The sequence below is a fragment of the Clavelina lepadiformis genome, chromosome 3, assembly GCF_947623445.1.
Source record: "Clavelina lepadiformis chromosome 3, kaClaLepa1.1, whole genome shotgun sequence".
NCBI lineage: Eukaryota > Metazoa > Chordata > Ascidiacea > Aplousobranchia > Clavelinidae > Clavelina > Clavelina lepadiformis.
This window is the reverse complement of record NC_135242.1, coordinates 8,917,699-8,940,104: the sequence shown is the minus strand read 5'-3', so window position 1 is coordinate 8,940,104 and position 22,406 is coordinate 8,917,699. Positions and strand designations below refer to the sequence as shown.

General features: G+C 36.1%; 4 protein-coding genes and 1 non-coding gene across 6 annotated transcripts; 1 reads left to right on the top strand and 4 right to left on the bottom strand.

The window, feature by feature from the left end:
• Positions 1–4,146: 4,146 nt before the first annotated feature.
• Positions 4,147–8,795, bottom strand: LOC143449751 (uncharacterized). The gene is made up of 6 exons (XM_076950066.1): positions 8,170–8,795; positions 7,502–7,620; positions 7,068–7,175; positions 6,869–6,933; positions 5,002–5,082; positions 4,147–4,697 (listed from the first exon to the last, which is right to left on the bottom strand). Exons 1-6 carry the CDS (start codon positions 8,246–8,248, stop codon positions 4,631–4,633), a joined length of 519 nt encoding a protein of 172 aa, XP_076806181.1. The 5' UTR covers positions 8,249–8,795; the 3' UTR covers positions 4,147–4,630.
• Positions 8,796–10,787: 1,992 nt separating this feature from the next.
• LOC143449747 (small ribosomal subunit protein mS25-like) lies at positions 10,788–14,004 on the top strand. Its single transcript, XM_076950063.1, has 5 exons — positions 10,788–10,936; positions 11,111–11,385; positions 12,808–12,914; positions 13,000–13,087; positions 13,515–14,004. Exons 2-5 carry the CDS (start codon positions 11,162–11,164, stop codon positions 13,726–13,728), a joined length of 633 nt encoding a protein of 210 aa, XP_076806178.1. The 5' UTR covers positions 10,788–10,936; positions 11,111–11,161; the 3' UTR covers positions 13,729–14,004.
• Positions 11,924–12,078, bottom strand: LOC143450936 (5.8S ribosomal RNA). Its single transcript, XR_013114829.1, has one exon. It is a non-coding gene; the product is annotated as a 5.8S ribosomal RNA (ribosomal RNA).
• LOC143449739 (choline dehydrogenase, mitochondrial-like) lies at positions 13,775–17,574 on the bottom strand. Its single transcript, XM_076950050.1, has 11 exons — positions 17,385–17,574; positions 17,092–17,260; positions 16,737–16,996; positions 16,279–16,475; positions 15,607–15,766; positions 15,403–15,515; positions 15,147–15,320; positions 14,911–15,058; positions 14,684–14,790; positions 14,489–14,614; positions 13,775–14,288 (listed from the first exon to the last, which is right to left on the bottom strand). Exons 1-11 carry the CDS (start codon positions 17,488–17,490, stop codon positions 14,103–14,105), a joined length of 1,746 nt encoding a protein of 581 aa, XP_076806165.1. The 5' UTR covers positions 17,491–17,574; the 3' UTR covers positions 13,775–14,102.
• Positions 17,575–19,201: 1,627 nt separating this feature from the next.
• LOC143449746 (phosphorylated carbohydrates phosphatase TM_1254-like) lies at positions 19,202–22,122 on the bottom strand. 2 transcript variants are annotated; one of them, XM_076950061.1, is made up of 6 exons: positions 21,097–22,122; positions 20,987–21,038; positions 20,662–20,728; positions 20,470–20,586; positions 19,670–20,142; positions 19,202–19,529 (listed from the first exon to the last, which is right to left on the bottom strand). In XM_076950061.1, exons 2-6 carry the CDS (start codon positions 21,015–21,017, stop codon positions 19,327–19,329), a joined length of 891 nt encoding a protein of 296 aa, XP_076806176.1. In that variant the 5' UTR covers positions 21,018–21,038; positions 21,097–22,122; the 3' UTR covers positions 19,202–19,326. The 2 variants fall into 2 exon arrangements, with proteins under 2 accessions (XP_076806176.1, XP_076806177.1); XM_076950062.1 differs by having other exon boundaries at positions 19,205–19,529; positions 20,470–20,580; positions 20,987–22,115.
• Between the last annotated feature and the right edge of the window lie 284 nt (positions 22,123–22,406).

Here is a 22,406-nt window from a genome sequence, read left to right as displayed (position 1 = left end):
ACATATATAGACTACTGTGGGTTCGTCTATATTCTATAATTACAATGCAGTTTCCTCACTTGTTTGTTTGTTAAAATCTGTTACGCGGAACCTATATATTATATAACATGTCATTAATAGTTAATTGTAAAAGTGAAAAGATTACAGGAAAAACATACTGCGCTAAGTAAATAAGACAGTACCAAGTCAGCAGGTTGGACTATGGACTTGTCACAAGTTTGAACAGCGTGTGAGAATGTTTGAAAATGTTATGGGGTAATATCACTCATACGCACGATACACAAGTAAGAATGGTTGCGGAGCACCATAAATTGCGCACCACTGAATAATAGCACAATTATGACACTGGTTATTTCCCAGTGCAAAGATTCAAAATACGAAAATCCACGTGCTGTAGTCCAGAACTTATATGTTGGCCAAATTAGACTGAGTATAGGAGTGGATCTTTTTTGCTTCTTGTTACCAAACTTTCAGGACAGATCCATCATCATTTGATGGCCTTAAAGAGCTAATGATGCAATTATTATCAGCCAGTGCATCCTGTTATCGAATGCCGAAAAAATCACGTTATGCGTCTTTCGCGGGCACTTATCCTTACATTTTGCATTACAACACTTCTTTAATCGATATATTTGTATACTATTATTTCCAAACCACCTTTGCCACACAGTTTTGGTTTCTGATATACTTACCTATATTATAGATTTTACACTAAAAGACTGAAATTTGTCGCAAGGCAAAACAGTACAGAAAACTCCCTCTGTTGATTGCCCATGAACCTGTACGTAATAAGTATATCCAAATAAACGTGCAACATGACGTTTTAAGTATGATAATTGCTGAATGGCTAACTGACAAGGCTTTATTTCTAAAAAAATTTATACAAATAACTTAGTTGTACTCTATCTATAGTGTGCGTGACCATATGCGTTTCTTTATGTCTGTGCAGAGGTTCGGCAAACGCTTCTGCAAAACTGATTTGCCGTGATTTCGCCAAACAACGCTTAACAGTACTATAGAATGATTTAAGTTGGAATAAACAACTTGAGTACATACGAATTCTCATGACAAAAATTACTGCTCCACTAGCACTGTGGAGAGATAAAAATGTAGGAAGTAATAACGTAAGTCTTTAAGGCTTGGCTGATACTGACTCTGACTGTAGTCTGTAGCGTTGAATAACAATAAAATGCCAAGACAATACATCCATAGAATTTTTCAACTAAGAGGATCGTAAGTTTATGTGGCATGCAAAAGATTATATTCTAGACTCTATAGTCTAGACCAGTTGTTCACAATCTTTTTTTGCTGAAACAAAACATAATTATTTGTGATTATATGATTACGCTGCAAATCTTTTAGGCTGAAATCTCGCGGCACCCCGCTTGGAAACACTGATCTAGACATTAGACGACATTATTAAATACTATAACTCGCAATAAGACCACAACGGGATATCAACTATTGCATGAAAATAACAACGATTGTCGCACTGCATCATGCGCTTACAGTCTGTAGCATTAATACCGAGATACCGGATAGAGAATTTTTTTCTCAGGCGGCAACTGCAGTAAACTTGTGCAATGTGAGTCTATGGTACAACAAAGTGAAACTCGTGGTCGGTTTTATGATCATAAATCGTAGCCTATCTCATGCAATACATTTGTGAGGAGTATTTACGATACAATACGCTGTTTGTTCAACAACTTTCATTTGTAGGTTTAAATTTGGACCAATGACTAATTTACTAGCTATCAATCATGCCCCTTCCTCAAGTCATGATACGATACACACCATACTAATGTATAATTTAAATCTTGGTCCACCGGTACACCTATGGTCAGCAACATATGGGGCGGTACTATAGTACCGAATTACTGTACCGCGGTACTTTTGCAGTACCGGTTACCAGTATCATCGGTACTTTTGAAAAATAGTACCAAATCTCTATACCGAATTACTTCTTTCAAGAAATTTCAGTCGGTCCCGGTACTCAATACTTTTCACGTGATAATTTCAAAATTGTAACAAGTTGGTTTTCAAATATACATGTTAATTAATTCTTAATACTAATTTTAGCAGTTGTTGATCTTTTTTATTTTTCGTTTCGACATATGCGCCTTTTCCGATATAGCCACGGTCATGGTATGACAAAAGAAAACCTGATACGTATTTTAAACAGGTTTAATAAAGTCAAACAGATTTTAACAATGATATAACCTTAACAAAGTAATAACGTTTTTCTTCCATTGACTGTAATACATCTTGAGATCGTTAAAAGATGTGATTAAAACATCAAGCTGTGGTAATTTTAACAAACAAATATTATTTTTTATCTCAAATTTTGCACTACCTCTACTTTCGGCTGTAGCAATATTTTATTGATGTCGTAAAGTTACTATTTTGACGGTCTCTACTTTAATAAGTATAACAGCAGTAACTCTATAAAAGATATTGCATCTCTCTAAAAACAGTTTAAAGAACCTAACTTAATTGGGAAAATTTAAACGATTACTGTATTGTCGTTTTCATCAGAAGTTTTTGAAAATTGAAGGGAAATTCTTTTCATTTTTAAACCAACAGTTACACGCAGAACTAACTCTATGATGATAAGAATTTCATAAGTTGATTTTCTATCTGGGTTGGACAGAGGCAACTGCTATAATTTTATCAGACATATGTTGTAGTATTAGTGCGAGTACGGTGTTAATTATATGCTACAACTAAAACATATTTTTCCAGGTAGGCTACAACGGGTAACCTATCTGCGCAAAACTCAGTTTTTTTGGATTTAAACTGGAAAATCTAAGAAGAAAGTTTACACTGTCTTGATAATTTTATACACCTCGTCGTTTTCCATCCATAAAGAATTTAACCATTTAATATAACGTAGTAAGAGTAAAAGTCGACTATAAATACCATAAATTTGCAAAGAAAGTAATTAGCGCAGGAAACATATAATTTATTACCTTTTTACATATCAGATATAATTTTTACAATGTACGAGAACTAACATGTTTCGGACATGAACATATGTCCTTCAACAGTGTAAGAAATAGATGTAAATGTTAAAATCAAAGTTGTGTAAATATTTATAGCGACTCCGTACGGAAGTAGCTGTAAGGAAAAAGTAGGTGAAATTGGGAAAACAGACAAGACCATACAGTAAACGATAATTAATAGGTGCAAACGCATTGTTCAAAATAACACGTTGTGGTGATAGCAGACATTGCGAGAGGCAAGGTGCGAAAAATAGCAATGACTAATCGGATAACGGTGGAAATAGTGAAACGCAAGTAAATACGGGCGTGGAATACGCAGAGTTATAAACCTTAAATAAAAATGATGAACAATTTTCATAGGCTTGTTTGTGAAGGGTTGGATTCAATTGCTTAATAAAAAATGCTTCGTGAATCTTGGAGAAGATATTACGAAGCTCAGGTGTCTGACAAACGGAACAAACAGCTATGATCATTCTCTGCATTTACACTTCATTTTTCGTACATGTTTGTTCTCGTGCATCTTTAATAAATTATATATTTCCTGCTCTAATTGCTTTGTTTGCAACTTTATGGTATTTAACCATTTAAGTTGATAAAAATAGGCTGCCACGAACTCGCTTTCAAACTTTATAAATTTTTGTCTTATAAGATTTATTGCATTAAGTGCCGCGTGCTGATTAGTTGTTATGCACAGTTATTCAGTCAAGTGACATAGCCCTAACCAGCGCATCACAGCATTTGAGGGTAAACGTACGGCGTAGACTTGTGACTTTAGTTTTTATTTTAACTGCACTAACTGCACAATTTTTAGTAGGATCGAGTACATAGATGAAACTGTGACGGTTACGTTACGAGTCATGAGTTGTTTTCGAAATGCTGAAATTTTATTTTGGGATTTTTCGATTCAATTGTTGACCGGACTTGAATTCTCCTTAATGACGTTCAGATAAATTACCTCGCTAGAACTGATGTGCCGTATATATACCGATGTAATGTTTGCAATCCTCCCTTTTCACGTGATCGATTTCGCTGGTTACTACTGCGCAATGTAACATGCAGTAAGCTTTGCCCGAAGGTGGAACTGTTGATGACACAGTAGAACCAATTGTAAGTTGCCCACATGATTTTATGGAGAAAATAAAAACAACTTGTACAGCTTGTATATAACTTGTAACTCAAAATTCAAAACAACGATAAAATACAGAGCAAATTGGGTGCAAAATCATAAACAGTGCTTTAAAAACTATACCATACAAACTACAGTGTAAAATTAAAGTATAAAAATTTCGTGTTTTTTATAATAGATATATACAGAATATTAAAAAAAATTCAGGTGGAATGAATTTCAATTGCATGGTCTACTAGGGCACTGCCTCTCTTGCCAATCACGCTATTAACATTTAAGGTGATGAATGTACATATTTTAAACAGTAGAATATCTTCTGTGTTTGAAATTAAGCATTGAATTTCAAATACAGTAAATAAAAGTATGTATTGCACAATTCACGGCATTAAAAACTGATGCTTATATACAAGGAGGACCAACCATTGTTGCTCTAACTCATGTTACAACAGCAAGCAGTGAGTAATGAACATGAAGACAAATGGAGTGTAACTGCAGAGAATGGTCATAGCTGTACGTTCTGCTTGCCAGACAGCTGAGCTTCGTGATATCTTCTCCAAGCCCTTTGAATTCTATTAATTGAACAAGGTTGTTGTATAAAAGTTTTAGATATGATAAAATTTGATAACCGAGTGGTGTACATTGCATACCTAACACGAGAAAAACATTCTGAAAGCACATGCAGTAAGTAGAGCTTGTCATACCAAGAAAATAAATGTTAGATAAGGACAAGTTGAAAACGAAATGGCGACGCCGTTGAGACTTGAGATATAAGTAAGTTACTAACGAAATATTATTTTAGAATAAACATCTAATTTTAGATAATATCAAACGCCTTAACTGCATATGGAGTGCAAACGCAATTGATACACTTACATGGTTACATAGTACTGCATGCGAAGTTTTCGGTTTTTTAATGCAATGCTCTCATCGGAAATGTCCACTTCCAGCTGGTGGCTAAAAATAATAATTTTTCAGGTTAAAACAATTTTGTGAAACATTGGAGCAAAGAAAATGATTTGTTAATATTTGCTGCAAAGAACAATGGGAATATAGTCAATGCTGGTGTAGCTAACTTGAGTTTTTTCAAATTTCAGATCTTTTTGATTGCGCATGTATTCAATTAAGCTAAAGTTTCAGCATATGCCTATAATTACCTAAAATTGTAAAAGAAATATACCGGTGTACTACATGCAAATATATGGATTTCCAATGAAAACAACATATCGGCTCTATTTAATGATTCATTATCCCTGATAGCACCCAGTTTAAACAACGGTAATAATTTGCGCAGTCGGGAGTGAAATAGCGGTAGTTAAAAGTTAAGTTTATCAACCGGGGTTTAACTTCTATTTTTAAAACATTTACATAATATATATTTATAATTTCTGGATAACATATATGTATTATATCTTTTAGTATTCATATTTATTTATACAGAATCATCATTCGTATAAAAATTTATATATTCTGTGTGCAAAAAGGCCATAAAAGCAGGTATCTGTTAATTAAAAAAATAACATGTTTCGAAAACATATTACTTTTTATCAAAGCGAGAATGAATAAAAACAATTGATTTTGGCATTTAAATATACGCAATGTTGTACGACAAAGCTAGAATAAAAAAGTAATAAAATAAATAAATAGACTATCAGCGTACAATAGACAAAAAAATAATAATGATAAACGTGAGTCTGCAGCGTTGTTGTTAAAAGTTTTGAGATATTGAAGACAAACAATGAAGATGTCAAGGAGATAAATTGCCCAACAGTGGACGTGATAAGGTAGTGTATTATGGAGTCTGAGTTTTAAAATAGCTTAGAGATTAATATGGTTTTCTTTGCACCTTTACATGTTTCCATGTGTTTTTTTAATGGCGAATTTGTTGTATGCTTTTTGTATTCGCGCGTGTCCACAATTCTGGTACCAAAATGCTTGTGAGTCTTATCTATCATTTATATTTGACTGGAAATATTGTCTCTGAAGATGATGTGTGTTAGTTTTTTTGAAAATTTATGAAAACGTAACCTGCTTTTCCACCAACGCACATGTGTGGTATGATCAAAGATGACTTCAATTGTGACCATGTCTTTAAAAGATTTGACTTGTAGTAGCACGAAATGTTCAGTTGATTTTACTCAAATCACCATCCAAATTAACTCTCGTCATCATAGAACGGGTAAGGGTTTATTATTTATTCCACTTGTACCAACGTAAAATAAAAGGGAATGTATAAAAAATTAACTTTTTCGTGACTTGGTATGTATAATGACTTGAACTTGACTTCGAGTATATTCAAATTGACTTGTACTTGCATTGTCAGTGACTTAGCATGTGTCCAAATCATTTAGAGCCGTTTTCATCACTAGATTACCAAGCCTGTCTGTGCACATTGTCTAATAGATATAACTTGTTAATGGTTTTTTCTTTAATTTTCTTGGAGCTTTGCCCAAATGTCCTGTTTACTAGGACCAATGAATACGAGCAAGTTCCGTTAATGAATTTTAGAAGGATAATAATAGCATAATAATAATAGGATAGGTAATAATAGCAATAGTCACGCCTAGTGTCGAACTCACATAGTGGCACATAATGCCAGCACTTTGGCCACTACAATAATGAGCTGTAAAATTGAGCAATTATACTTACAACGTTGACCATTTTTACAGCTATTTAATTATTATCAATCTCACACTTACAGGAAATTACATTAACATAGCAAACTAATGTTCAACAACGTTACTTCTCTATAAGTAATTCAGCTTCCTCTACTTGTTTTATTTGAATAAGTTTCCTTGCTTCTTCTTCCTACAATACATGCTCATTGTATTGATTAATATTTGTCATTTGTGTGCACAAACACTACCTACAACAACGGTTTTATTCATATATACATTATTATAGATAAAGTTTTATTATAGATAAAGAACCAAACCATATACCTTCACAAATTGCTCTTGCAGATGTTTCAAGTATATTCTTCGTCCTAAATATCCACGATAATATTTTTGAATGCAAATGGCAGCTTTTTCTTCTTGTGACTTAATTGACTATAAGAAATGAAATATTAGCATATACGTACCTATTGTGTCAAGAACAAATGGTTTCATTCTTTCAATCGTTACATACATAATTCAGCATCCAGAAAGAAATATGGTTCTTCTAACCTCAGATTCAACTTTATTCACACCTATGGGCCAAACCTATTCAAACCATTTGTATGTATATTCTGCGGCACAGGCCAATGTTTTATATTTTCCATTTTTCAATGTTTTCCAACATAAATAAGCCTCAGGCACTAATTGCAAACTTTTCGGTCTGGGACAGTTCTATATTACAAACAACAACTTGAGATAGTTATGCTCAGGTTACTCACTTCACTGTTTTGTGTGCTGACAAAGCTTGGGGAAACGTTTGATATAAGTTGCATGTTTCGTACCATTCTGTCTGACCACATTTGATTGTAATCAGGTGTATTAAGTGTTGGTTCAGGTACTGTAAAGTAACATTGAAATTAAACTTTGCATGAATGATATAAATGATCACAGAGATGGATTTAGACAATAGAAAAAGATCTTGCAGAAAGAGTTTTTAGTTTAAATCATACAAATTATATGTTTGTTCATTACAAATGGCAAAGTAAGTGGGCACCAGACTGCTGAGTTTCCAAGCGTGGGTGGAGGATGAATGCAGCGAGCTATCCTTTTGCAATGTGAAAGAAAGTATTGACTAAATAGATTCCATGCACTATTACAAACTTAGCAGTATGAAGTGAAAAAAAAATGTGGCTTTGAAAACACTGTTGTGTTAGTTCATGGTCAATATTTTACATTTTGACAAAAGTGACTGTAACATAAACACAACATAACACCAAATAAATGCATTTGAAAAGAAGTAACACAACACAGTTCACCAAACACACACAAGTAGGCCTATAATTTTCAAAAGGTTCAGTTCTATACTTCTATCTACCAGAAGCTCCATCAAAAATCAAATCTTAACATTGTAACAGTGGAATCAAAGCAGTCCGAATACTTATCATACCTTCCAGCTGAAGATCTTGCACTAGTGCCTCATATCTACCAATCTCATTCTTTATGTCATGCTGTATGTGCCTCTTCATACTTCAAAGCAATACAAAAAAACACAATTTTATAGAATGCTTGAAAAGTTTAAAAAATACCTTGCACCTAGGGATGTCCTTATCCAAATAATTCAAATTATTATATTAATTTCAAACATATATACAAAATATTGCTTACGTGGTGGCAAAAAATAAAATGCTCTCCAATATAGCTAAAAATAAATGTACATACAAACAACAAGCTAGACAAACCAGCAAAGTCTCAAAGGCTTAAAACCTGCAAGATTTGTAAGTTGACTCATAAACATGAGTAATGATTAAAGTGGCCACAAAACCCAACATCCATATACTGTTTATCAATTTTAAAAATAAACCTAAAGACAACGATAAAAGCCTGATAGATAGTGAAGCCATTTAAACCAACAGGTGTGATAACTATGCATGCCTGTGAGCTGTAACCGAGCCAAGTGGGACCTCAGCAATTAAATCCATATTAGAACATCAAGTTGTAAGTAAATAAAATAAGCAATGTTGGCCTATTTTTTGTAAACTTGCCACCAAAGCACCAATATATATGTACAATCAAGTACAATCAATCAAGTCATTCTCGCGGTAGGAACGAAAATCACTACTAGTTTTGAATGACAAAGCCAAAAAGGCTTAAAACGTCCATGAAAATACTCATGAGGCTAAAAATTTTCTGATAACAACTAGGCCTAGCATGGCCACTAAACCCAAAGAACGAGCTACATTATTGCAAGTGCTTCAAAAAACTTTCATTAAATGCTGAACACAGAGTCAAGATAAATTTATTACAGTATTTGAAGACAAGCATCGCCATACGACTGTAGGTGGAAAGTGTACAAAAATGTAACGTTTCTTATGAGGGGAGATCCCTATAATGATTGCAATTGAAAACGAGTAATGGCTTACGGACGTTACATACCTGCAATAAGATCATGTCACGTGATTTGAGATGAGAATTTCTCAAAAAAGCTATTATTTTTTAAATAAATAAAATTACTCTAAGTTAACATAATTCATAATAATTCACATCTACTTTTATAACCTCAGATTGAAAATATTAAAACCTGTCTTGCATAATGATAGCACACATGTATAAAACGCAGCATGGCGTCAGGCTAAAATATCTTGGCGCCAGCTTTAGAATTACGCTCATTGCAAAAAAGATACAGGACTACCGTAAGTTAAGGAAAAAGTCGCTTATGCCCATGTCTTGCTCAGGGTTGTAAGTAACCAAGTAATGTTTTCTGACTCGAGTCAATTTGAGTTGTGAATCGATTCAAGTAAAGTCAATGCGTTTAACTTAACTTTTCTCGCCAGGACATGTTATGCGTAGGATTGAACTGTTTGATAACCTAACGTCATGGCTGTCTACAAAATATTCTGGTTGATAGTTGTTATAGCCTGCAAGGAGGTGTAGTTTTTGTAGAGAAATATCCGTTTTTGTTATCTGAAGCTCTAGGCAATCTTTTTCCGTTATAGCCTATCTGTCATGACGTAAGTCGAGTCATTTAGGCATAGGTGGGCAGTACTGCGGTACTATATTATCGAATTACTATCGTCGGTACTTTTTGAAAAAGTACCGAATCTCTGTACAGAATTTCTTTTTTCAAGACATTTTAGTCGGTCCCGGTACTCGGTGCTTTTCACATAATTATTTCAAAATTTTAACAAGCATGTTTTCAAAAATACATGTTAATTAATCCTTAAAACTGTACTAATTTTAGCATTTGTTGATCTTCTTAATCTAGAAATATCAAGTTAAATTGCAAACGATTAACGTCACATATGTTTTGACATAATAGCGGCAAACATTGCATTCAGCATCTTGCACACAAAAAGTATCGACAAAGTACCAAACTACTTTTTCAAAATAGTATCGAATACCGGAACCATTGGTACATTTTTTGCCAAGTACAGATACTGTTACCGACGGTACTAAGTATTGACTGCCCACCTCTGCATTTAGTACTTTTAACATGTGTCATGAGAAAATATTACTGGATTGATTACAAAACTGGCTTTACATCGCCTACCACTACCCTACTCGTTGTGTAGAATCTTAATATTTTGAAAGGCGTCTGATAGACTTATCAACGAACAGTGTCATGACAGAGTGATAGGCCTATACCCGTTTAAACATCGATGATCCGCAACGTTAATTCTGATTCTGGCAATTGCGAAACATACAAAAATCAAACTACAAATGATTTTGACTTTGTGTGTAGCATTTTGTTACAACAACACAGTAGAAAATACTTACTTTTCTTTATAAAGAAAATTCAGCAAAGTTCTTCAATCAATCAGAAATTTAAATTTCGTTTTAGTAAATTTCTTAAATTTGAACCTAACCTATATCTACCTTCTAATTTAAATCTAACTCCAATAAAACCTTAAACAGCTAAAATCAACCTTTTGCATGTTCCTATTCTCCTAACCTAACCGCCTATCTTTAACAACAGGCTGCATTACCTATTTACTGTGAAATAGTCATTTAGAAAAACAGTATATAAATGATAAAAGTGCCTTATTTTTTTCTAGTGTGTTCTCTCAGCCTTATGCTACACACTGAGTAATTTGTGATTCAACCCTTAAATATTTTACAATTGATGAAAGTTTGAAAAAAATTGCAACTTCTCATTGTTAGATATAGGAAAACCAAACTTGTGCATTTATTTAAATATGCAAGCAGCAGTGTAAAAAGTAAGTTTGGCATATCTATATTTTGGTTTTAATTTAACAACAGTAACAGGTCTACCTTCCACTGTGTGTTTTTATCACTTTCAGTCAAGTTCTGAAACAGTAATGTTATTGTATACAATGCATCATTATTTGCTTGTTCAAACTTCCTTTTCCATCCTTTTGTTAAAAATGCAGGAATTTGTTTTAAAAACTTCAGCACTTAACAATTTACCGGGAATGTGAAACATGGTTTTGTTGGCTGTACAACTGTTAGCTCGGCGAACAATTGGGTTTAAAAGGGCCACAGATGGAGCAGCAAACCCAATGCGTGGTTTGCTACAAGGAAAGAACCCTATCGTTCGTACTAAGCAATACCTCGAGCAGGGAATAATGCTAAGAGACAGCATACAAATTATGATGATAAATTTTGGAAATTACGAAAGTAATAAGCATCTACATGACGGTGCAAGGTAATTTAAACATCAAGTAATAATATATTTGTTACCTTAAAAAAGTTTTAGTTTATATGTTTATGTAGCCTGTATTTTTTATTATATTGGTACAGTACTTCCTCGATTATCCGGTCAAGTTGGGTCAATATTTTCAAAAATCTGACCGGATAAGCAAAAAAAACGGATAATTGAATTTGTATTTTTACATCATTACGCCATGGGCCTGACACCCGCTATGGGACGAAGCCTCGATCAGAAGGACGCGGGCGCTTAGTAATATGCTTAAATTCAGCGGGTAGTCTCGTCCGACCTCAGGCCGAAATGTAAGAGACGTCACACGTGCCGAGGATCGATGACGTTCGCGATCGATCACGGCGACTTGGCGAAACGAGGACACCTCTTCGAGGTCGATCCGCCGCGCGTCGTCGCCGTCGCGCCGCCGTCGATCCGATCGCGTGCCGGACCCTTGCTGACTTCGACGGGACGGCGGAGACACAGGTCTCCGTCCGACTACGCATTCGCCCGGGCGACGGGTGCGCCGGGATTGCTTTACAGACGACCCTGAGGCGGGCGTGGTCCCGGGATTAACCCGAGGCCGCAATTCGCGTTCAGAACGTCGATGCTCAATGTGTCCCTGCAATTCACACTAATTCACGCAACTAGCTGCGTCCTTCATCGACTCGCGAGCCGAGTGATCCAGCGTTACAGCTTCTACGAAGCAGTCACAGGTTTGAATGTGAGCGCCGAGCGGATGATCTCACCAGCGTCACTTGAAACCGCGGGAGTACTAGACGCCCGTGAAAGACTTGTGCCTTGTCGAGCGCCTCAACGGGCGCTTCTTGACCTCGACAAACGCGAGAGGCGGCCGGTTTCCTGGCGACGCCGCCGCAGCTCGAGCGGGAGCCTCCGTTCGTTTCGATAATGATCCTTCCGCAGGTTCACCTACGGAAACCTTGTTACGACTTTTACTTCCTGTAAATGATCAAGTTAGATCGTCTTTTCGGACACCGGTTCGGCCGTTGCCAGCCGCTCCGGGTCCAATCGGAGGACCTCACTAAACCATTCAATCGGTAGTAGCTACGGCGGCGGTTCAACGTCAATTGAAAAATAAAAACCAGAGTAATATCACGCATATGATAGTTGCAAGTGCAATCATGCGAAGTAAAACGACCTCCCAAAGTCATTGATCACTCGGCCGGATAATCGAATGCCGGTTAAACGAGGTACGGATAATCGAGGAAGTACTGTATAACCAACTGATGATGTTTTGTTATAAAAATGTTTAATAGGCTTGAGTTTTGAGCTACGAAAACAGTAAACTAAATCACATCACCATTTTCTGTTGTGATAGATTTACACACTAAATTTTTGGAATGGTAAGATATACAGCATTGATTCGGCATACATTTTTTTGGTACATATACAGAATAATTTTTTCAGGAAATTTGTGGAATTAAACTTTTCACAACTCCAGTACAAAAATCCTGACGTCCAGATTTTGTGCATGAAGGATCTCACCCCAACACCCTTTATTACGTTTTACACAGGTAAGTATAGAATGAAATGAAAATGACTGAGCATGTTTAGCATGTGACTCTTTCCTAAAACCGGTTGTATTGTTAATAATTACAGATGATGGTGACAAATTTTATATTGACTTGGAAGGCAAAAGTCAAATTGAAATACTGACTCGCGTTCAAAAGATTGTTGGCAAACCAAAGTAAGTAAAATTGAGTAACTCTTTACAGGTTTAAGGTTTTAGTTGTGGCACTAGTATATATAGTTAGTTTGGTAAGAAATTAATCCCATGCTAGCTCATTAAGATATTACTGTGATTTTGTAAATACAGTATTATGAATCCAAATCTTATGGTTTGTGGCCACTGACACCATATTATATTTGGTGAATTTGTATGGCACAGTACCATGTTTCATAGCACATGCAGCAAATAGAATATTTGTGAAATTTGTAATAGAGTTTTTGATTCTAAGTGCATGTAAAAATTTTGGTTAGGCAGAGGATTACACGTTTTTTGTATGTCCTTTTCTTAAACTCTGCCTTGATTTCATCTCAGTATATCTCATCTCTGGTATTGGCAGCACTTGTATATTCCGCTTTCTTTCTCACAACTATTAACTGTCTTATAGAGAACTTATCGAAATACAGTCTAAAGCCGTTGAACCCAATCCAGCAAACTTTGGCCGAGAATATAAACGGAAATGCATCTGTGAGTGTCAGAGCCAAGTCGAATGCTCATCCAAAAATGAAGTAATACCAAGTAATAAGAAAAAGAACATTACTGGAAGGACCCGTAATATGAACCCTAAAAAGTATCCGTTTGGTAAAGAAGAAGATGACTGAACTTTTCAAGGTCCTATCTTTATTTTTGGCCATTGTCAAGCTGTTCTTTCAGAATTTATTAACGTGGTTGAATGCACTGTATGTACTTTACAATCACATGTCTAGGAGAAACGCATCAAGGTTGAGATCAGCAAATCACATTGTTGCATTTTGCGTTTTTTCTACATTCATAGAATACACGATCAAAAGTAGCCATCAACAGATCGAAATCGAAAATATATCCGTTGGAATGCGTGATGTTAATGCAAAGCTTTCATAAATTTTTGCAAACTTTAATGTTGTCAATTTTGCAGAAACAAAATTTTTTTCTCAATAATTTACAACTTCAAAAGTCTACGAAATTTACGATTTCTTCTTTGAACCTCGAAAAAGTTTTATCGTTGACGATCGAGGCGTTCGGGGCGATACACGGGTGTATCAGGCATGACAAGTGGTTCCTTTCCCCTTATCGTATCTGACAATTTTTCTGCCATCATTACTGTCGGCGCGTTTAAGTTTCCGCTGACGATACTGGGCATGATGGAAGCATCCACAACCCTTAGGTTATCCATGCCAATTACCTACATATATAATAGTAGCGCTTAATTCGAATTTTACATAATGCTTTTAAGTTTATATTTAGTGATAAAATACTGATAACTACTTCAATAACAATCACGAAATCCAAAACTTGTTTACATCCTGCTAGGTATTGGAAAAAAAATCTAGTTCAAATCTTGTAATAGCTTTGACTGAAAAATTTTCTAGTCACACAATTTACTTTTGCATCCGAGTCCACTACGGACATAGGGTCATCGACTGAGCCCATCTTGCAGGTGCAGGACGGGTGATAGGCGGTGTCAGCTTTCGCACGAACATGGGCATCTATTTCCTCATCTGTTTGAACCTGCGTGTAAACGAATAGTGAATATAAGAACTGTTAACTTTGCTCGAGGAAAAGTTTTTTCTAAATTACTTCATCTCCTGGAAGAAGTTCTCCAGCGCGGAACTCGTCAAACGCTTTCTGTTGGAATATCTCCCTAGTTAGTTTGACACATTGCCTTAATTCCCATCGATCTATCTCTGTTATAGAGATAAAAACAAATTGAAAAAGGGTAAACACACAGATGTACACTGCAACATTTTTTCAAAAAACGGCCTTTCTTAATTGTATTAAACTGTAAATTATTTGCGTTGTATCACCTGTGTCTAAATAATTCGGTTCAATGATAGGATGTTCTGCTGGATTGCGTGATTTTATCTTCAACCATCCTTTGCTGGTTGCTCGCAGCGTACCAACGTGGGCTTGGAACGCTTGATATTCTGGTGTCTTACGTCCATGGTCTATGACCTACAACACCCAAGCTTTTGGTAACATGGAAATGTAAATGAAGTGTTACTAAGTCATTTCTAGAAAGTTGTGATGGTTAGGCGTTCACCTGTGCTGGAAAAAAGTGGAACTGAATGTCAGGATGGGTTAGACCCGGTCTACTCCGAATGAATCCACCTGCATTCAAGTGAGTGGTGGCGCACGGTCCAGTTTGTTTCCATAACCATTCAACTCCTATTCTAATCATACGCAGCGGTTGTTGTTCGTTGTAGAGTGTAATTGGCTGTCAAAGATTAGCGCTATAAAGACTTACACCATAGCTTAATTATTTGTTTTATTTATAATATTAGGCTACTTGTTGCTACCTTACTACATTTCTGCTGAATGTAAAGTTCCAAATGATCTTGCAAATTTTTTCCCACACCTGGTAAGTGTGCCACAACGGGAATGTCAAGCTTCTTTAAATCATCGGAGTCACCTGCAAACGGCTCAGTTATTTTTTACGGCATCTAAAATCTCTAATTCAGATCTCTTTTGCATTGTATGAATTTGCAGTGTTGCTTTGTCACCTATTCCTGACAACATGAGTAGTTGTGGCGAATTGATTGCACCCCCTGACAAAATAATATCGTTTGAGGAATAAGCTTGCTTTGTAACACCATTTTCCACGTATTCTACTCCGATTGCTCGTTTTCCGTCGAATAGAAGTTTTGTTGTAATACATTTGACCTTTTGAAGAAAGGCATACCATTTAGTTTCTGTATATAGAAAGGTTCATATCCATGGATAGCGGCTATTTGTTGCTACTGATGATATAATTCAAAACATAAAAAAAATAAATTTTACAGTCTATAGCAGGGGTGTTCAAATGATTTCTGACATGATCCACCACAGCCAAACCTGACAGCGTGATGATCCACTAAACATGAATAGTAAACATATTGGACATGCTTTAAATTTTATGGTGGTTTATTTGAGTAAATGTACCCTACATTGTAGGGCCTACAACATATTAATAACTTTGTAAAAGTCAAAAGTGAAGTGTGCTACAGCTGCAAGATTGTTTTAAGGCTACATTGGAAGATCCACAAAAAAAGTTGAAAAGATCCGGATCGAGATCCGCCATTTGAACACCCCGGTCTATAGTAATCAGTAAACTGAGTAGAGTTACCGTTAATCTAGAAAAAATACATTGAAATGTCAGGTTATAAATACGTTGTTAAAAACCTTGCTGAATCTACCTTGGTTTTCAAATTTGGACGATTAAGCACTGGTCTAAGATATGCAGTCGCTGTGCTCCATCGTTGTCCATCATGTACTGTCATATCCATAGGACCAACACCTTCCTGCTGGTAGCCGTTCATATCACTTGTAACGGGGTAACCCGCCTGATGGGCTGCTTCAGTGAATGCTTGGTAGAGAGGGTTATCCTGAGAGCCTGTTACCGATAAGGTTATATTGTTAAATCTATAGATATAAATAATGATGTTATTGTTATTCATAACTTATCTTATGACATATTGCATATGTATATTTCTGGCGTGATATCTCAGTGGTCGGTATCGCTTTAAACAAGCTCAAACTAATCACAACGTATTAAAAGTACAGATGTAGACAAGACTAAGACACCCCCTAACTTAGACCATAAGGCAAACTCAGGTGGTGCTATGTTAGAAAACGTATACCTACAATTACCTACCATCAGTAACATGCAGGGGACCGTTCCCGCCGCGGTATGTATCTCCACCACGAGAATGAGTTTGGGCTTTTTTGAAGTACGGTAAACACTTGTCGTATTGCCAGCCGGTAGCGCCCTCGGTCTCCCATCGGTCATAGTCGTAAGCGTGTCCTCTTACGTACACCATGGCGTTAAGAGAAGACGATCCACCCCATACACGTCCTCGCGGCCAATATATTACTCGATTGTTCATGCGTTTTTGTGGTGTTGTGTGGTAATACCTGCGACAAAGTTTCCGATCTACTTACTTCAGATGTTCTACAAAACATTTTTTAGTCATCTCTGTATTACTGAATCAAGATATAGGTAAGCTTACCAGTTGTAATTATCATTACATAAGTTATAAGTTAACGCTGCTGGCATGTGCATTTTCCACGACAGTCGTATAGAGTTGAGCATTCTATCTTTCGGTCCCGCCTCAAGTAGTAAAACTTTTCGGTTAGCGTCTTCTGTTAGACGATGTGCCAGAACACATCCCGCTGAACCTGCATGTAATTTTTTACTTCATTTAACGACCATTGTTCAAATACTTTAGAAAGTAGGTATAAATAAGCACCATATACCCTAAAATTGAATGCAAAATCTGCTCTCATCGTATAAATTCTTTACCTGCCCCTATTATGACATGGCTGAAGTCTTCTCTCCTTTTTTTAATCGAGGTAGTGGAAAATCGTTTACATTGTACAGTTTTAGCAATGTTGAAATATCTCAGCATATTTGTGATTATTTCAATCGACGATATCGCTAAATGCCTATGACTCTAAAATGATAGTAAAGTATTTAAGTCTTCGGCTGACCCTTGTGCAAAATCCTTCTAGTTTTCTGTTTTTCTTTTTTTCAAGTGAATGTACAAGTTTTAGATCTTAACCATTGCGAAGTACAACAGAGAGGCGCCCACTAGATAATACCATTTATAATTGATCAATAATTAACAACGAACTAAAGGGGGTTAGCGATTTTAAAAGAAAAAGCGCTTCAAAAACAAGGGCTGAGTCAGACGAAAAGTAAAGAAAAAAAGCGTTTGTACAAATACAAAAGTTTAAACAGGGTGTTTATCAGTTATACAAGCAAGTAAAGCGTTCAATTCAGAATTAGGGTAGTGGAACAAGTGAAGTTTAAACATAGCGTTACCATATTTTCATTGCCGAAAAGGAGGACAAGTTTGTAAAATGTAGGGCACGTACAAATGAAATTGTACTGTAGTACTGTTTTAAATGGTTCTCGGTCGATTCAACCCGCGGACGATTCAACCCGCGAAGGATTCGACCCGCGGACGATTCAACCCACGGACGAATCAACTGACTGACGAACAGAGTATTCTGGTGGCGATGTGGACTTGTAACCAGTGGTATAGGTGTATTATATTGCTGTACTGACATTGCATAATCTAGTATGGATAGGCTATCCGAGATTTAATAGGTGGTCATTGTGTTCTGTCGCAGTAGGCTAACCTGTATGGGCTAATGAAACCATTTCAATTCTGCTATAGAGTACTATAACAAACGCCTGATTCCAAACTGCATAGACGTTTTTGTAAATGGGTTAAATCGTCCGTAGGTTTAATGTTCCGTGGGTTTATTTGTCCGTGGGTTGGAAGGTCCGTGGGTTGGGTCGTCCGTGGGTTGCATCGTCCACGGGTTGAATCTTCCGTGGGTTGCATCGTCCGACCACCGTTTTAATTTAACCAAACAGGCGAAATTAGCTATATATAGCAACTTTTGTGTGCTACTTTTAAAGTAATTTTAAGTCTGCATTTGCTGGTTGACTATCTCGGTCACCTAGCTGAATTTTTGACCCTTTGTTTCCACCACAATGTATGATAAAAGAGTTTAATGCAGTATTTTGAGCAAATCCTCGTATTGAAATTCCTGCACCAAAAGTTTAAACTTTTAAATAAGTTTATTCCTTACATACACCCTTCCTTTAATTTTTTTTTAAATTGCGTTTTACAATAACTTAATTGCTTGCTATAATGTTTACGCACTACTTTGCGTAATAACTTGCAGTAGTTTACGACACTTTACGTAAAAGTTATTTTTTGATCAAAAATTTTATTTTTTTTGAATTGAAAATGTTGAATTTCAAGTTTAAAGAAATTTCTCGTTACAAGAACAACATTTGCGCAGTTTTGAGGCAAATACCGCTCCTTGAGGTAAATAATCTTGTTGGCAACCCTGTTTGTTAGTCACATTTGCCCTGTTCTACTGCAATACTTATATGTACAATAGCAATATGTACTTCTTCTCGTCGTATATCATTGTTTTCGGGTACATGGATAATTTTTGTAGCATCGACCGAAACGTTTGTTTGATAAAATGTTTTCGATTGTTTGGGCTTCAGTATTGGTTTTGTATGTTTAAAAATATTTTTTTCGCAACTCGTTTTGTGACACTGCAACTGTTTAACGGTAAGCTGGTAAAACATAAACGTGATATGTGCACATCGATATTTACAACATTTGCTAGCTATTTATTTACAAAGTACAAACTATATATGAAAAGAGTACAAACGAATGTGTAAATTTTCCTAAAGTCGAATGTGTATAATAGGATTAATCTAGGCAAAGGCTCATGCTATTACTGGCATCAGTAAGTAAATCTGGATTCAAAATCAGAGGCAAGCTTTTTTCAACGTTGTGCACAATTACGTCAGCATCTGGGGACAAATCACTTTTGTCGCCAACTCCAGAAAGAACTCCGATTACCAAACCGAGACCACTCCTTTTCCCCATTTGTGTGTCTGCAGGCGTGTCACCTGCAAATAAGCGATAAGGTGTCATTAAATCATTAGTTATGATTACGGAAACAATATTAGAGAAAAATTAGAAGACTCTTGATGTAAGTACAGAAAGTCTTTAAAATGAAACAACTATAAATGCCAATCAGCAACTTTACCTATCATAGCAGTGTGCTTCTCAGTGACCCCAACTTTAGAACAAATAAAATGAGCGTTGTCTGGGGCTGGTTTTGGCGTGCTTTGTACATCGTCACCACACATGATGTAATCCACAAAGTGACGTACATTTAAAGCTTTTAGAGCTTGCAGTGTGTTCTTCCTGTTGTCAGAAGTACAAATCGCTATTTTGATGTCAGATGCCTTCAGTGTTTTAAATACCGGAATTAAATTACAAGTCGGGTCCACGTGAGGCTTCATAGACTGGACGCTGTCCCACACTTTCACAATAATCTGGTAAATTTCTTCGTAGTCGAACAAATAGGTTTTACTTAAAATGCATGCCAGCTCAGTTTGAATTTCTTGATGCGTTTTTTCGGCCAAGGCGCCCTTTCCAATTTTCTTCTTTTTCGGGTTGTAGTTGAAGTAACAAAATGTTTCATTAGAAACGTCTAATCCGGTTTTCTTCTGCAGCCTTAAGAAAATAATTATTTCATTGAAAACAGAATTTTTAAATCGAAAATGTGCGATTAGACATATCATAACATTAGCGACTTTTGGGCAAGTCCTACCACTAAAAGTATTTTCACATATACAATGCTTCAGCGTGGCTGTTTCCGTTCAGGAAATTAGACGGCGGCCGAGATAAGGCAGCAAATTTCGAGATTCTCCCGGGGAGTTCAGAACGCGTTATATTAAAACATGTCGTTATAGAGCATAAATATTACTCGATTATCAGCTCTTGGCATCCCAATACGATCTGTCCTGAAGAATCAGGTTTATCACTAGCCTACAAACTCACTGTTGAGCAACCTCTTCGCACCATGGTGCCCACATCGCATCAAAACTGGTAAGGGTGCCATCTTTATCGAAGATAACGAGCTTGATATGCGCATTTGAAGAATTCCTTGGCCTGAGTCTATAACAATCATATATGTTACTTGCGATAATAGTTTGAAGCAATAATTATTGTAACATGTAGCCTTCATTTTACTTTAAAACTTGTGATCCATGAGATTTAGCTTCGCTTTTCTCGGATACTTTGGTGTACTTCTTAAAAACTGTCAAACAGAAACAATAGTAAAACAGAGATGAAATACATGTAAGTGTGTATATATGTAGCAACAGTGATAAGCGCTTATACGCAACGTTTATGCAAAAGATGGTTATGTTTAAGTTGTTCTGAATTAATCTAAATAAAGAACGCAAAACACGTCACTATTAGCAATACGGCAAAACCTGCAAGTAAAATTCAACCACAAACTTTTTAACATAATTATTATTTCCATTGCATCCATGTACACTATACATGAACTTACCGCCTAGAAACGAAGCCAAGTTTGACGTCATCTTCGAAGAGCTTTACCACACCTTTAAATTAAATGATGGCTAACGAGACGAATCAATTAAAATACCTGCATGAACTTACCAAAACTAGACTGTGTTCTGTACCAAAGCACAAGAAATTGTGTTGGAAATCCTGCTACGACAAAAAAGCATGACGGAGACGCGTTTCAATACGTAACAGCTGATGTTATCCACGTGCGTTATTGTCTCCAAATCGTGTACGATTGGTGTTCACGCGAATGCCAGCTGAATGCGGGGCACGTGATGCAAAACGTCACACTACTATAATCTCTGTTGGGATACAGCATTTTTGGGTGGTAAATTGTTCGTAATTTGACTGCCTACGCCAGCTCGACCGCTTACAAGATTAGTTTGATGTTGAATCCCATACAACTGCCCATACAACTGCCGCTATTTGGTGTCTAATAGGCTTGACGTCAATTAGAAAAATTGTACTCTTCGATTTATCTTGATTATATTGTTTCTTCATTGGTGAAACGCAACACTGTGTCGAAACAACCAAATTAACTACGACTTGAGGACTGGGTCATTGCAGAATGATAATGACAAAGAATACATTGGTCTTTAACCCATAGTAATATAGAGCTGCACCAATTAGCACCAGGAAAACACGTCACAACGAAAAACGCTCGAAAGCAACACGAAACGCAACTGTAAACATTTGACAGGAAATAGTTTGCAGGCAGTTTAGAGAAACAGGATATTACGATATGTTCTAGGAAATTTATACCTTGCGAGTAATACAAACATATAGCTACTAAAGTCACATAATTTTACTTGATATTTTTTATTGTTAATTTGCAATTTGTTATACCTCTATACGTCATAAACATCAAACATCAGTAGACATTATTATCATTGTCTATCAATACGTTAAACATGAAATTATACAACTAACAAAGTAAAAAATAAAAAGCAACTATTTTATCGAAAGTAGTGAAAGCCAGACAAATATTGTCTTAAAACTATGACAAATTTGTCATATATTGTGAGGTATATATATCCATAATTGTAATTTATTACAAAGTGAAACAAATCTGGGCGAAAGTTAGCGGTTAATTGAAGTATAGGCTACGGTTGTTCCGTAGCTATGTTATCTATTTTGTGAAGTTTATGGAAAGGCTGCTTACAATTATTCTTAACGTTTCTTTTGTAATGCACTGCTAACACAAAAATCTCAAAACCTAAATGCAAATCTACTTTTGAATTAAATTTACTCGTAATTCACTCTTTTCAACTTATTTACGCATCCGTGACTACGAGCTGAAAAAATGGAAATGGAATGAAAGAAAAATCTAGCTTTTGCTCATGTGTGTGGGTGAGTAGCAAATTAAGGCGAGAACAGATGGAGATACTGCCCCAAGCCCAATG